We start from the raw sequence: 16,610 nt of genomic DNA on the forward strand, positions 1-16,610 counted from the left end.
TTCCAAGGAGTAACTTTCTTTTAATTTCATAGTTGCAGTCACTGTCCACAATGACTTTGGAGTCCAAGAAAATAAAATCTGTCACTGCTTCCACTTTTTCCCCATCTATTTGCCATGAGGTGGTAGGACCAGATGCCATGATCTTAGTTTTTTGAATGTTGAGTTTTAAGCCAGCTTTTTCACTGTCCTCTTTCACCCTCATCAAGAGGCTCTCTAGCCTCCAAGATTTGCTGCTGCTGCTGCTGCTAGGTCACTTCAGTCGTGTCCGACTCTGTGCGACTCCAGAGACGGCAGCCCACCAGGCTCCCCCGTCCCTGGGATTCTCCAGGCAAGAACACTGGAGTGGGTTGCCATTTCCTTCTCCAATGCATGAAAGTGAAAGTGAAGTCACTCAGTCGTGTCCAACTCTGTGGGACCCCATGGACTGCAGCCCACCAGGCTCCTCCGTCCATGGGATTTTCCAGGCAAGAGTACTGGAGTGGGGTGCCAGCTTCCACTTAACCTTGTAGCCTTCTCTCCTTCCTGCCTTCCCCTCCCCCGACTTACCAATCTCTGGAGCTACCTCCAGTTCCTGGCTAGCCCTTCTGCTATGAGTCTCTCATTGTCTGGATTCTCTCTCCATTCTTCCCTCACTATTCCTTACTTACCCTTCAAGAATCAACTCAAGACTCTTCTTGAAGAAGCTATCTTGATCACTACCATGCTGGATTGCATGTCCTGGCTCTGGGCTCTCAGAACACTCCACACATTTAACTTGGCTCTTATAGTATGTGATTAGAATTATTTATGCTTAGGTCTTTCTCTCCCATTATACTAGAAGGCAGTTAAGAGTGATTTCTTCATTATAAAAATCCTTGGAACCTAATGTCCTACTGTAGTCCCTGGCAAAGAGTTCAGTTCAGTTCAGTCGCTCAGTCGTGTCCTACTCTTTTCGACCCCATGAACTGCAGCACACCAGGCGTCCTTGTCCATCACCAACTCCCGGAGTTCACCCAAACCCATGTCCATTGAGTCAGTGATGCCATCCAACCAACTCATCCTCTGTTGTCCCCTTCTCCTCCTGCCCTCAATCTTTCCCAGCATCAGGGTCTTTTCCAGTGAGTCAGCTCTTCGCATCAGGTGGCCAAAGTATTGGAGTTTCAGCCTCAGCATCAGTCCTTCCAATGAGTATTCAGGACTGATTTCCTTTAGGATGGACTGGTTGGATTTCCTTGCCATCCAAGGGACTCTCAAGAGTCTTCTCCAACACCACAGTTCAAAAGCATCAATTCTTCTGTACTCAGCTTTCTTTAAATGGCAAGAATACACAGAAGAACTGTACAAAAAAGATCTTCATGACCCAGATAATCACGATGGTGTGATCACTGACCTAGAGCCAGACATCTTGGAAAGTGAAGTCAAGTGGGCCTTAGAAAGCATCACTACGAACAAAGCTAGTGGAGGTGATGGAATTCCAGTTGAGCTATTCCAAATCCTGAAAGATGATGCTGTGAAAGTGCTGTACTCAATCTGCCAGCAAATTTGGAAAACTCAGCAGTGGCCACAGAACTGGAAAAGGTCAGTTTTCATTCCAATCCCAAAGAAAGGCAATACCAAAGAATGCTCAAACTACTGCACAATTGCACTCATCTCACATGCTAGTAAAGTAATGCTCAAAATTCTCCAAGCCAGGCTTCAGCAATATGTGAACCGTGAACTTCCTGATGTTCAAGCTGGTTTTAGAAAAGGCAGAGGAACCAGAGATCAAATTGCCAACATCCGCTGGATCATGGAAAAAGCAAGAAAGTTCCAGAAAACATCTATTTCTGCTGTATTGACTATGCCAAAGCCTTTGTGTGGATCACAATAAACTGTGAAAAATTCTGAAAGAGATGGGCATACCAGACCACCTGATCTGCCTCTTGAGAAATTTGTATGCAGGTCAGGAAGCAACAGTTAGAACTGGACAGGGAACAAGAGACTGTTTCCAAATAGGAAAAGGAGTTCGTCAAGGCTGTATATTGTCACCCTGCTTATTTAACTTCTATGCAGAGTACATCATGAGAAACGCTGGACTGGAAGAAACACAAGCTGGAATCAAGATTGCCAGGAGAAATATCAATCACCTCAGATATGCAGATGACACCACCCTTATGGCAGAAAGTGAAGAGGAACTCAAAAGCCTCTTGATGAAAGTGAAAGAGGAGAGTGAAAAAGTTGGCTTAAAGCTCAACATTCAGAAAACGAAGATCATGGCATCTGGTCCCATCCCTTCATGGCGAATAGATGGGGAAACAGTGGAAACAGTGTCAGACTTTATTTTTCTGGGCTCCAAAATCACTACAGATGGTGATTGCAGCCATGAAATTAAAAGATGCTTACTCCTTGGAAGGAAAGTTATGACCAACCTAGATAGCATATTCAAAAGCAGAGACATTACTTTGCCAACAAAGGTCTGTCTAGTCAAGGCTATGGTTTTTCCTGTGGTCATGTATGGATGTGAGAGTTGGACTGTGAAGAAGGCTGAGCGCCGAAGAATTGATGCTTTTGAACTCTGGTGTCGGAGAAGACTCTTGAGAGTCCCTTGGACTGCAAGGAGATACAACCAGTCCATTCTGAAGGAGATCAGCCCTGGGATTTCTTTGGAAGGAATGATGCTAAAGCTGAAACTCCAGTACTTTGGCCACCTCATGCGAAGAGTTAACTCATTGGAAAAGACTCTGATGCTGGGAGGGATTGGGGGCAAGAGGAGAAGGGGACGACAGAGGATGAGATGGCTGGATGACGTCACTGACTCGATGGACGTGAGTCTCAGTGAACTCCGGGAGTTGGTGATGGACAAGGAGGCCTGGTGTGCTACAATTCATGGGGTCATAAATAGTCAGACACGACTGAGCGACTGATCTGATCTGATCTGATCTGATAGTCCAACTCTCACATCCATACATGACTACTGGAAAAACCATAGCCTTGACTAGACAGACCTTTGTTGACAAAGTAATGTCTCTGCTTTCAATATGCTGTCTAGGTTGGTCATAACTTTCCTTCCAAGGAGTAAGTGTCTTTTAATTTCATGGCTGCAGTCACCATCTGCAGTGATTTTGGAGCCCAGAAAAATAAAGTCAGCCACTGTTTCCACTGTTTCCCCATCTATGGGACCAGATGCCATGATCTTTGTTTTCTGAATGTTGAGCTTTAAGCCAACTTTTTCACTCTCCTCTTTGACCTTCATCAAGAGGCTCTTTAGTTCTTCTTCACTTTCTGCCATAAGGGTGGTGTCATCTGCATATTAGGTATACAATAAATGTGAGCCTGAATGAAAACCAAAATATGGATTTTCAGTTTCTGGAAGGGAATCTATTGGTCAGGAGAATCATTAGCTTTATTTTTTATTTGAATTATCACCTGTGTTTGACATTTTAAATAGACTTCCAAAAATAAACCATACCCAAGGGTATGACCGTGTCTTAAGAGTCACTTATGCGTATTTGTGTCAGTGCATGTTTGGGACTAACTCTTTCTAAAAAGCATTTCACTAAGATAAGGCACAAGGAAATCATTTTTTAAGTGTATCCGTTTGACCTCTTTCAGATTTTAATTACATAATTTTGTTGAAATTTTTGAGCATAAATTAACTAGATCATGGAATAATACGTGAGTGCCTTAGAGAATAGGTAATATTGTATGAAGGGAAACATAAGAAAGGACATCAAGTAAATGGGGAGGAAGTTTGAAGTGGGTTGGAATGAGTGTTGGGTCTTATATCCAAGAATAATGTTTTATAGAAAATATTATATGTAAAATCTATAAAACCTCTGGACTTTTATTTATTAAATAAAATGTTGAAAGGCTTTATGTGGGATCTGGAACATGGTGGGGGTATCTTGGTCTGATTTTGTTTTATATTCTAACTGGAATAGGTGTGTATCTCTATGTGGCACCTATACCTTCTAAAATATTTGTTCATCAACAGCAAGCACATAACAACTTCTTTCTGACTTACATCAAAAGTAATTTTCCATTTGGAGATAAAGGTCAAAGCTTGAAACCAGTAGCCAAGGAAAAGAGCAGTGAATATTTTAAAATATATAAAGTGATCTGTTAGCTAAGATGCTGTTATTCAAAAGCTGTCTCTTTAGCTTCTACTACTTAGAGCTGCAAAAACATGGAATTAGTCTGACCCATAACTCTTCACTCTCTTCTCTTCTGTAGTGGGATTGGAAGGAACTGGCCCTGGGCCTCAGGAGGAAGCAGTATTTTGGCAGAATTTGGAACTCTGCACTTGGAGTTTATGCACTTGAGCTACTTATCAGGAAACCCCATCTTTGCTGATAAGGTGAGATTCTCCAGTCAACCCGGCATTGCAAAAGAGTACTTGTAGGAAAAAAATATCCTCTCTGGGGAGATTTAGGCATATGGAATGTGGGAAAGAACAACCAAGTCTAATGGAGCCTTCATGAAATGTTGTTACATGCAGCATTGCTTGTAACCAAACTATAAAGCACTGTTTCATGGCACTGTCTAACTCAGCGCAAGAGGGCCTGAATTACATGTCTGATTCTCTGCACCTCCAGTAAGTAACTTTACCTCTCTGAATTTTTTCCTTTTTCTCAAAAACATAGTGTTTTGTGGACTATGTGACCCACACATGTGAAAGACTTTTTTAAGCTCGGTTTTACAAATGCAAGGTAGCAGTTGAATTGATTTTTAATTTTCAAGAAACACACCCACCACCCCAGCACTCTGCCCTTATCTAGCTTTCACCCCGCTTTGTCTGCTCGCCTTTACAGCAGAGTCCCTTGGACGCATTGTCTGTGTCTGTTGTCTCCTCCACCTGACTCCCACTCCCTGGAGCGCTTTCCTGCCCGGCTTTTGTCCCAGCCACCCTGTTGCCACGTCCAGTGGCCTTTCTCGCCTCTGCGTCTTCCTCACCCTCTCAGCGTTGATGCACTGGATCACTTCCTTCTCCAGGAGGCTTTCTCTAGCCCTGGAGGCAGACACACAGTATTCCCCTAGGTTGCTTTCTTCTCAGTCTCTTCTGTTAGATCCTCCTTATCACCCCAACCTCTACACACTGGAAAAGCCCAGAACTCAAACTGGGGGCTCTTCTTCTTACTCTCACTCTCTCCGTTATTCTCCCCAGTCTCATGACTTTACGTATTATCTGTATGCTGACTGCCTCCACGTTTGTAAGTCCAGTCCCAAGCTGCCCCCTGAACTCCAAGCTCTGTAGCCAAGTACCTATTCAACATCTTCACTGTGAGGTCGCTCAGACAAGTCCCACTTAAAATGCCTCACACCTGCCTCTACCCTAGTCTTTACTCTCTGGGAAAAGACACCTCAGTTTACCCAAGGGCTCAGACCAGGACTCTTGAAGTTATCATGGTTCTTCTCTTTTATAAACCTCAGGTCCAAACCATCAGGACATCTTTTGTGTCCCATCCCCTGTGCTTTACCCTGGTTCAGGGACCCATCATCTCTCACCTGGACTGTGCAGTAGCTTGTCTGACTACCACGTCCTCTCTTAACCCCTCAGTCACACTGATCCTGTAAAAATACAAGTTTTCAGTGGCTTTGCATCTTACTCAGATTAAGATATGGTTTGAGAAGCCTGCACAGTGTGGGTCTGGCTACCTTTGCTTCCTCACCTCCAGCCTCGATGGTCTTGCCAAACCCACTCTCTTCTCAGGGCTTTTGTGGACTTACTCTTCCATTGCTCTGCACTACTTCCTCTTTTATTCTTTTAAATTTGTGCTTAAACACTCTCCCAGTAACCTCCCCAGAGCACCCTAACCGAATGCAGCCTCACCACCTCCTATCACTGTGTCCCATTACCCTTTTGTATTTTTTATAGCTTTTATTACCACTTGACATATTTATTTGTTTCTTAGCTGTCTCACTCCACTGGATGCAAACTCCAAAACAGTAATGACTTTGTTTATCCAGTATATCCACTGATACATTCTACTTCTTTATATGGTGTCTTGCATATGGTTATCAATGTGACTGTATTCACTTACTGTTATTATTTGTAAGCTGGTGGCAACTATCTTTGTTCTAATATGGCATCATTTAAATCAACTTTGATTCTAACATGGAAAAAATGTAATCAAGAAAGAGAAGAATGGCACCACACTTTTTTCTTTAGATTTTTCATAGTAACATTTCATTTTCTGTTGTAGGTAATGAATATTCGAACAGTACTGAACAACCTGGAAAAACCAGAAGGCCTTTACCCTAACTATCTGAATCCCAATAGTGGACAGTGGGCTCAATGTAAGTCAAGAGTTAAGCCTTGTTTCAGCTCTTTTTAGTACCCAGCACTGTTCTAGTAACAGAGAAAAGGAACACCAAAATAGCCCAAATCTTGTTGGAGAATCCTTAGAAAAGAGGAAAGTTCCCTTCATAAATAAGCTTCTGTCATAAGGCAGACTATAAATGTTACCAGGGGAGCTAGATTGTTTTATTTTTCATGCATAACTGTGAGCCTGATCATCTGTAAGCACATTTAAAGGTATTAATCAGAAAGGGAAGATCTGGTCAGGGTAGTGCAGGGATGATAGCCTCTAAAAAACTGATGATGCAGATAAGAAAAGTGTTCCTTTGTGCTAATGACTAGCAGGATTTGCCCAGAGTAGTTAGAGCATTCTATTTCATAACATTTTCTCTTTCTGCTTGGCTACAGGATGAAAGCGGAGCCTGAATCTTTAAGGGCTGAGAAATTGAAGGAGCAAACAGGGTTCTTTTCTTTAGTCAGTTTTAAGGTGGCAGATAAAGGCTTCTCGCCAGGAGAGCTACCTTTACCATAGGAGAAAGTATTGTGCTAGAAGCCCTCACTTAAGATCCTTAGGGACTTTGACCAAGGCTATAAAGACTCAGAGTAGCTGAAAGAAACGTTCTCAAGCTGATTGGGGAAAACAGTGGTAGATTAAGCAGCACCTGAAAGCAAATGAAGAGTCCTAAGTGAGATGTCTGGCAGTGCCAAGGATGTTAGCGACGCCTTGAGATTTTACTCAAGTTTTTTCTTTATATTTAAATAGGGTATTAGATGAGTATGCCTCACTGTTACTTTACAAGTATTTTTCTTAAAGAATAATTTAGTAGGAAAAAATGCGCTAAAATCTATGTCTGCATTAGTAATGTCTGTGGAAGGCTTGGCATTGACATCATAACTCCACAATCAAGGTTGCCACTTAACCTAAGCATGGTCTGCTAGGTCATTAGATGTTCTTTGGACCTCTCAGGGGATCTCCACAATCAAAGCTATTTTTATAATAACACTTTCCACTGTGTTGACATTTGCAGTTATGTTGCAAAAGCAGTAGTGGGTAAAACTGCTGAAGCCATGGTGAGAATCATGTCAGAGACACCAGATACTAACAGGCAAACTTCAGAAACATTGCAGGCTCAGTTTCAGGCCACTGCAGTAAATCAAATATCACAATAAAGCAAGTGACACAAATTTTTTTATTTCCCAGTACATATAAAAGTCATGTTTATACTGCAGTCCATTAAGCCTGCAATAGTACAATATTATATCTAAAAAGCAATATACATTCCTTAATGTAAAAACGCTTTATTGCTAAAAAGTGCTAGCCATTTTCTGAGTCTTTAGCAAGTCATAGTAGCATCAAAGATCACTGATCACAGTTGACCATAAAAAATATAATAGTAGTGAAAGACTGAGAAATATTGGAAAATTACCGAACTGTGTTCCAGAGACAGGAAGTGAGCAAGTGGTGTTGGAATAATGATGCCGGACTTGCTGAATGCAGGGTTTTCACAAACTTCCAACTTCTAACAAACTCAGTATCTGCAAAGGGCAGTAAAATGCAGAGCAGTAACATGAGATTTGCCTGTGGTTATGTCCTTCACTACAGATAACCACAACAAATAAAAAGATACCACTTTCACTCACGAATGCTGTTAATGAAGCAAGACAGTTACTGATTCTAGTAAATCTCGATCACTGAGTAGATCACATCCTTGTAATATTCTGTATGATTAAATGAAAAAGACACAAAACGCTTCTGCTGCATGATGAGAAACCTCATAGAAAAGCGCTTGTGTTGTGATTCGAGTTGCAAGCTGAACTAGCTGCTGTGCTGTTTCATGGGTCATCGTTTTTACTTGAAAGAAGTGCTGAAGACAAATTGATTATTTGGGTAATTGGTAGATGTCACAAAAATGAGCATGTTGCTTCAGGGATAATGAAGAGTGTCTCTACCAAAGATAAAACTTGAGCTTATAATTAGAATTTTGAAACATTTGCACATGTCACCATAAGCTTAATGCCTTTCACCAACACTGAAAGATTCTTCTGCTAAGATTGGTGATGATATAAAACTATGGTTTTTGTGATGCTATATAGTCAAATGTATCATCATCTGGAAGATGTGCATAATTCAGGGAACCAGTATGTCCCAAATGACCATGCATGATGTTTCAAAATCATGTGTGAGGAAAAGTGCATTTAAAGTGCAAGATGGCCCAGTGGATTTTAATGTAATAGTGCAAAAATTCATTGATGTGATTTCTAACTCCACATTGTAACTGTTAGAAACTTTAACCACTTGTCAAGTTTTGCTGTAGTACCAAAAAAATTATCTGCTATTATCTGAAAAGACTATCAAAATACTCTTTGCTTTCCAACTATACAAATGTGTGAGGCTGCATTTTCTTCATATGTTTCAGCCAGAACAACACATAGCAACAGATTGAATGTAGAGCAGATATGGAAATCCAATTGTCTTCTAGTACAGCAAAAGAGATTTGCAGAAATGTAAAACGGTGTCTGCCCACTAAGGTTTTTTTTTTTTTTTTTTTGTAAAATATAGCATATTCTTCTGAAAAGCCTATATATTAACATAATGGGTATATTATTACTTTAATAAAATATTTTCAGTTCTGTTTTAATTTCCAATATGGTAAATATTGATATGCACGCATGCTAAGTTGCTTCAGTCATGTCCGACTCTACTGCATAGACTGTAGCCCGCCATGCTCTTCTGTCCATGGGATTCTGCAGGCAAGAATACTGGAGTGGGCTGCCCTCCAGGGGATCTTCCCAACCCAGGGATCGAACCTATGCCTCTTGTGTCTCCTGCATTGGCAGGGCGGTTCTTTACCACTAGCACCACCTGGGAAGCCCAAATATTGATAGATATTACATAAATGAATTCTTCAGCATGCTTATTCATTTTTAAGAGTATTAAAGCATACTGAGGTTAAAAATGGGAGGGCCACCGTAATATTTTGGAAAAATAGAACTTGAGTAACTTTCTCAAGTCAAGATAACTAGATATGATTCTCTGAAAGGAAAACTATTTCTAAAGTTATCCTCATGAAAGATTTCAAAAGTTAAAAGTCTCTGTGAGTTGCTCTCTCCTTCCTGTGTTGTAGGATTCAGAGGTCACTATGAAGAAGGACAAAAAGAGTCAGTTATTCTGGAACATCTCAGTTTCACCTTCTGGGTCACCAGTGTACTATATATTTGTCCATGTTTCCTGGCACAAAGGGCCCTTTGTAATTGAATTGCTTATGGGCCAATTTCCTGATGGAAAAACAAATAGGGTTCATGCATCTCCTGCCTCTCTTCCCCCATCCCCATCCAATGTTCCAGCCACAAGGAAGATGCACTTTTTTTTGTTCATTAATCAAGTTCTGCTTGGCCATATCTGGGTCTTGGCTTTTGTGCCTTTTCCCTCAAGCCCTTTTCCTGTTTTTCTAACTCTACCAAGAGCCAACTCAATCACCCTTTTTTCTACGTGGCCTTCCTCAAGACACTGTTGGGAATTGTTCACCCACCCCTCCTCTTCTTCCCCTTCTTCCTCCCCCATCCCAACACTCTGGGTACTTCCCTGTCACAGTCCTTTTCCTAATGGTTCATATACATTTCCATCTTCCTAGGGATCCAGAACTTTTGAGGACAGTGGCTTAGTCATATTTGTTAACCCAGTGTCTTACAGCTAATAGAAGTTTACTTGAATTTTGTGAATACTCATCCAGTATGTATCCAATCTAACCCCTTCTGCCTCTGATTTTAGTAATGGTTCTGTTTTTCCTCTCCGAACCATTTGTCTCCTGCTCCTCAATTGTGGTTGAGAGGCAGCATCTAGTCCTGATCATTAATAATATGTCATGACTGTTGAGGCCAAAGATGGGGTTCCATGTCTATAAACAGAACAACTGTCACGCTTCTTCAATTAACAGAGACAACATTGTGTGTGTTTAGTAACACCCTATTATATATACATATAGTAACACAGTATTATGTATAAAATATGGTGCAATGAGCATCATTGGGGGATTGCTTTGAAGAGAGAAGTTCACATTCAGATGAAGTCTGTAAAATTAAAGGGTTAAGATATTGAGTATATAATCCTTTTTGTCTTGATTCTTTTGATTTTTTTTTTCTCTTTTAAAGTAGCAGACATCCTTTTCTGGGACCTATTCCTATTGAAAAGAATAAATTGCCCCTTTTATAGAAGAGCATAATATTTGAGTGGCTGTCATACACATTATGTTTAGAGCGTTTGGGAATAAGAATACCATATATGTTCCTTCTAATAGACAGTCCTTTCCTGCTGATAAAATGAGGCATGTTCTCTCTTACAGCCACAAAGCCACACAGGACTTTGTTGCCAACACAAATAGTCATCCAGACATGGTGGGGGGGGGACTTAGTGAGTGAAATACTAACTTATTTAAAAAGAATTTTTCTTGTTTCTCGTCCATAGTCCTTTATGTTCCTTTATTTTGATTCTTTCTAAATATAAAAATTTTATAGGTGAAAAAAATAGAAAACTAACTGGCATTAAAGCAAATATGTAAACCCTTTTCCTTTTTTAAAAAATCACCAAATGCCCAAGCTTGCATCTTCCTCCATTATAGAATCATAACCCAAGGGGGAAGAAAATGAAGCTGCTTCTGGCTGTTAGTTTTCAACTCTTATTGCCTTAACTCTGAAGGACATGTCTGAATCATGGCCATCATTTCCTATTACTTCATTTAGTCCCTGTTATTTTGAAAGTAACTGAACAGAGATTTGCTTTACCACGCATCGCTTGCATTTGTCTCCTGTGATCATGTTTATAACAACAGGCTTCTTATTGATGAGATAGTACTTAGTCCGTTTAGTTTGTAAATGTCAGAGGTTTCTGTGGCGGTTTATTTAAGAAATTGTAAAGGTCATGTCAAACTGCTATTTTAAGAATCAACCCTAGAATTATAAAAATACTAATTTTACAATAAAACTTAAACTGTAATTCTGGGCTTTCTGCAAAAGAAAATCACACATTAAAAATATATCCCTTCTAGGCTTCATAGGTGTAGTCCTTAATAAAATTAACTTAAAAGAATTTGGCCTTGTTTGTCGTTATTTACTGAGTACCTACTATGTGCAAGATACTTCTTAGGGGTTGACGTGGACTGGAAAGCGTAACAGGTCTAGTCCCTGCCCTCCTGAACCATAATCTCATGGAGAAGACACACACACACACACAAATTTCACCATTTTATGAAAGTGCAGATGTGGCAAACGTGTGCTGTGAGAAAGCACATGGAGAGCCTAGTGGGTAGTCTGATACATGAAATGTGAGTAAGGATTACTAAAGGAAGGGGAGAGGAGTCAGGGAGCACGCTTCAGGCAGAGAGAACAATACCTTGAGAGACCTTGAGGTGGGAAGGAGTCTAATTGTTTTGAAAACCCCAAAGAAGGGCCATATATCGAGAGGGTAGAGAGCAGGATTGATGACATAGGGAAGGTTGAGATCATGCAGGGCCTCCCTGGTCTCCAAACACCCAGGATTTGAGTCTTTAACATTAAAGGCATCAAGAAAGGGATGATCCGATTCACATGTTAAAAGGGTTGCTCTGGCATTAATGTGGAGGAGAGATTGGAATGGCACTGGCATTGGAACTTTGTGTGATGGTGGAAATGTTCTGTGTCTTCCTTCCAGTGCTGTAACCAAGGCCTCATGTAGCTCTTGAGCACTAGTATGGCTGAGGAACTGATTTTTTAATTAGTTTAAATAGCAAAATGCTGTCACAGTGCAGGAGACAAGATAATTTGCCATTGCAGACTCAGGCATAGTGGTAGCTCAGGCCAAAATCGTATTAGTGAAGACAGGAAGGAGTGGATGGACTCAAGAGATACACTGGGGGTAAAATTAGTAGAGTTCAGTAACTCAGTGAATATGGGAGTGAGGGAGAGAAGTAAAGAATGACCATCTGATGTCTGACTTATGCAGACCTGGAAGTGTGATGGTGCCACTTAGTGAGGTAGGGATCAAGGCTAAGATAAGGTTGAGGAGGGAAAGATAGTATGTTCATTCTTATCACCTCTTCAATTTTAGGTCCCAATGTCCAAGTTTCATTGTTGGGTGGGACTCAGGAGAAAATTGTTTGGATAGTGGTATAAAAATCAGTTTACTTTTTTGTAACTAAGTCAACAAATAAAAGATTTTTTTAATAGATACATAAAATTAGTTTTAAGGTTTGAAACTTCAAATGCATATTTCCCAAATAAGACTGTATTATTAATGCTCAAATTGTCTGTGAACTCTAGGAATGACCTTTCAAAGAGAGTTGTGTCTCTGTTTTTATAGGTAAATGTGCTTGGAAAATGTATTAATTCAAGTAGTAAGCAAAAGAATACGTATGATTGGTGTATATGTTGGAGAGCGAGTGATTACAGATTTGACACCCTATGCGGGCTGGAGAGTCACCTGGCACCTACCAGTGTTAAAATCTCATTTAGCTCCTCTAAGCCTCTTATCTCACTTTTAAAGAGGATTACCTACCTGCAAGTTACAAGATTGTTTATAACATACATAGTGGATCTAGCATAATAAATGACAGTGGAGGGGGATTGTAGGAATGAAGTACATTCCATCCTTCCTATCTGTAGAGTGTAGCTTCCAGGACTCCACAATACCAAAATTCACAGATCTCATTCCCTTATATAAAATGGCATAGTATATGCAAGTAACCTATGCATATCCTCCTGTCATCTCTAGAGTATGTTTAATACCTGTGTGCACATGCGTGCTTAGTTGCTCAGTCATGTCTGCCTTTGTGATCCCATGGACTGTAGCCCACAAGGCTCCTCTGTCCACAAGAGTTTTCCAGCAAGAATACTGGAGTGGGTTGTCATTTCCTCCTGCAGGAGATCATCCTAACCCAGGGATCAAATCCATGTCTCCTGCGCTGGCAGGCAGATTTTTTACCACTGCACTACCTGCTACCTTTAATACGTAATACAATGGAAATGCTATGTAAATATGTGTAATGCTATTAAAATAATATTTGGCTGTGCATGGCAAGTTCAAGTTTTGCTCTTTGGAACTTCCTCAAATTTTTTTTTCGGTATATTCAATCCACAGTTGATTGGATCTACTTACAGGGAGCCCACAGATACAGAGTGACTGTATAGGAAGAAAAACTTCTACCCTGTCTTCTTTCTTACTGGCCTCCCCTGAAGGATTTTGACCCTTCAGATTGATAATACTATAAAAGCTATCAAATAATAATAATTAGAAGAAACTGAGGAGTTTCTGGTTATATTTCAGGCCAGGTTTTTGGGGGTTTTTTATAAGATATGATGATACTCATAGCTTTGACATGGTTTATTATCTTACTGAGAGATAAAGCAATTAAAATTTCTGTATATATAATGAAACATTTTAATTTAGTATTTTTTCTAATGAAACAGAATTTTAGAATTAGGGTTGATTATTTTTTATCTGCATGCTTATAAAACTACACTGGTTATTATTTAAAGTATATCACATTAATTAACAGCACATCTGCTCATTTCAGAATATCTTTCTGAAAACAGATTTGTTGGAATTTAAATGTAACATTGACTTGCTGTTGACTTAGGGTTTTGTATCCTACTTAACTGATGTGATTTTACTGCATTATCTGAATTAAAGTCTGAATCAGTCTAAAATTCATTTCCTTTGCAGATCATGTATCAGTTGGAGGACTTGGAGACAGTTTTTATGAATATTTGCTAAAGGCATGGTTAATGTCTGACAAGACAGATCTCCAGGCTAAGAAAATGTATTTTGATGCTATTAAGGTAAACACAAATTTAAATCATTATTGGCACTCAACTAACTTATAACTTGCATATTAATCAAGCTTTAATGAAAAAATGAAATACTACCTGAGTGGGTTGCAAAATATTTTCAGTTAGGTAGAATTCAATATGTGATAGTATAATTATACCAATAATAATCATACTTGATATGGTTTCGTTCTAATAGGGCAGTTAAAAGTTTTTTCATGGTTCAAACCTCAGTTAAGATTCACACATCTGAAAATGAGGTATTTTTCTTCAACAAGTGTGACTTCCCTGTTAAAGTCACAGTTAAAATTATTGTAAAATCCTGAATTTATATTCTAAAAATTAAGTAAGTTAAAATTACCCACAATTACAGACAGTCCTAATGGCTACTTCCATTTAATTATGGACAGTACTTTGAAATAAAAACCTGAACTAACCACACTAATCTGTAAGGGACAATTATTAATAGTTTTCAAAGGTCCTTGTGATAGAAGAGGAATAAGGGGGAACAAATATTTGTTGATTTACTGTGTAATAAGTAGTGTGTTAGGTAAATATATAATATGTTTGTTTCCTTAAATAGTTTTTGTGTTTTTATTTTCTATTGGAGTTGCGATTCATGGGGTCGCAAAGAGTCGGACACGACTGAGTGACTGATCTGATCTGATCTGAGTTGATTAACAATGTTATGTTAGTTTAGTTTTTTTTTTAAGTGAAATGTAGTTGATGTATGATATTATATTAGTCTCAAATGTACTATATAGTGATTTGACATTTGTGTATGTTATGAAATTATCACCCACAGTGAGTCTAGTAACCATCTGTCCCCATACAAAGTTATTACAGTATTATCAACCATATTCTCTTCATATCCTCATCAACATTTGTCATTTGTTGTCTTTTTGATTGCCATTCTGACAGGTGTGAGGTGATAGCTCATTGTGGTTTTAACTTGCATTTCCCTGATAATTAGTGATGTTGAGCATCTTTTCATGTGATTGTTGGCCATCTCTCTGTATTCTCTCTTCTTCAGAAAAACGTCTATTCAGGTTTTCTGTCCACTTTAATTGGGTTGTTTGTTGAGTTGTATGGGTTTGTGGATTTTGTTTAATCCTTTGTCAGATACATTTTCGGATATCTTCGCCATTTAGTAGGTGGCCTTTCTTTTTCTGCTGTTGTTAGTTTCCTTCACTGTGCAAAAGCTCTTTAGTTTGATGTAGTCTCCCTTGTTTGTTTTTATTTTCCTTCCCTAAGGTGACAGATCAAAAAACGATATATGGAATTCTCCAGGCAAGAATACTGGAGTGGATAGCCATTCCCTTCTCAGGGGATATTCCCAACCCACAGATTGAACCCAGGTCTCCTGCATCGCAGGCAGATTCTTTACCATTTGAGCCACCAAGGAAGTCATATAAATATATATATAGTTCTAGGACCAATGTCAAAGAATGCACTGCCAATATTTTCTTCTAGGAGCTTTATAGTTTCAGATCTTACTCTTAAGTCTTTAATCCATTTTGAATTTATGTTTATATATGGTGTGAAAAAGTAGTCCAGTTTGAGTCTCTTGCATGTAGCTGTCCAGTTTTCCCATCACCACTTTTTAATTGGAATATAATTATTTTACTGTGTTGTGTCAGTTTCTGCTGTACGATGGAGTGAATCAGCCATATGCATACATATATCCCCTCTCTCTAGATTTAATATTACATTGGTTCCCTCCAAGGTCAATAGTGAACTTTACTACACAGAGCAGATACAGCTCTTTAATATTTCAGATATTGGAACCCGACACCTTAGTTAGAGCCGTGGCCTTCATTTCGCACAGCCTTTAAGACACATGATAAACATTAAAAGCAGACTAGGATATGGTCCATATGCCCTCTTCCAGATTTATTTTTTCTTCATTCCTGTGAGGTTTCAGGTTTTAACTCAGGGAGTTCTCCATACAGTATGGTTTCCCTTATATCATTTTTAATTACTGTCCTGGCAGACATTTTAATTATTCTAATCTTAAAGTGGCCCCCTAAGATCTTGATGTTCCAGGAAAGACAACTTTAAAATACTCTTTCAAATACTTTTCCCTTGGTTTCTAAAACTATACCCCCCTCCCCCCGCCCCCAGCTTTTAACATATTGTATTTAGACAAACCGTTGACAGGAAAATCCATTAAAAGCAAATGAAGTCAAAGTGTTTCCTCTTTCTCTTAATAGTAAAAACACTTTCAATCCATATTGTGTTTTTCAACTTAGAAAGCAAAGTTAGAACAATTGCACTTTTGATTTGAAGAAGTAGTCACGTCTTACATAGTAAAATTTCTTTGTGCTGGTTACATTTTGCTGCTTGCATGCGTGCCAAGTCGCTTCAGTCGTGTCTGACTCTGTGCCACTATGGACTGTAGCCCGCCAGCCTCCTCTGTCCATGGGATTCTCCAGGCAAGAATACTGGAGTGGCTTGCCATGCCCTCCTCCAGGGGCTCTTCCCGATCCAGGGATCGAACCTGCGTCTCACATCTCCTGCACTGGCGAGCAAGTTCTTTAGCATTATCACCGCCTGG

The 16,610-nt window shown here is 39.5% G+C and overlaps 1 protein-coding gene across 1 annotated transcript in view; it reads left to right on the forward strand.

Annotated features, from left to right (window-relative positions):
• MAN1A1 (mannosidase, alpha, class 1A, member 1) overlaps positions 1–16,610 on the forward strand; it is a 173,528-nt gene that overhangs the window by 142,555 nt on the left and 14,363 nt on the right. The window contains exons 8-10 of the mRNA XM_010861958.1: positions 4,192–4,315; positions 6,162–6,255; positions 13,950–14,065. Of these exons, the coding sequence (XP_010860260.1) occupies positions 4,192–4,315; positions 6,162–6,255; positions 13,950–14,065 (334 nt within the window). The remainder of the gene's footprint in view (positions 1–4,191; positions 4,316–6,161; positions 6,256–13,949; positions 14,066–16,610) is intronic.

Source organism: Bison bison, unplaced genomic scaffold, assembly GCF_000754665.1.
Source record: "Bison bison bison isolate TAMUID 2011002044 unplaced genomic scaffold, Bison_UMD1.0 scf7180017864473, whole genome shotgun sequence".
Classification (NCBI taxonomy): Eukaryota; Metazoa; Chordata; class Mammalia; order Artiodactyla; family Bovidae; genus Bison; species Bison bison.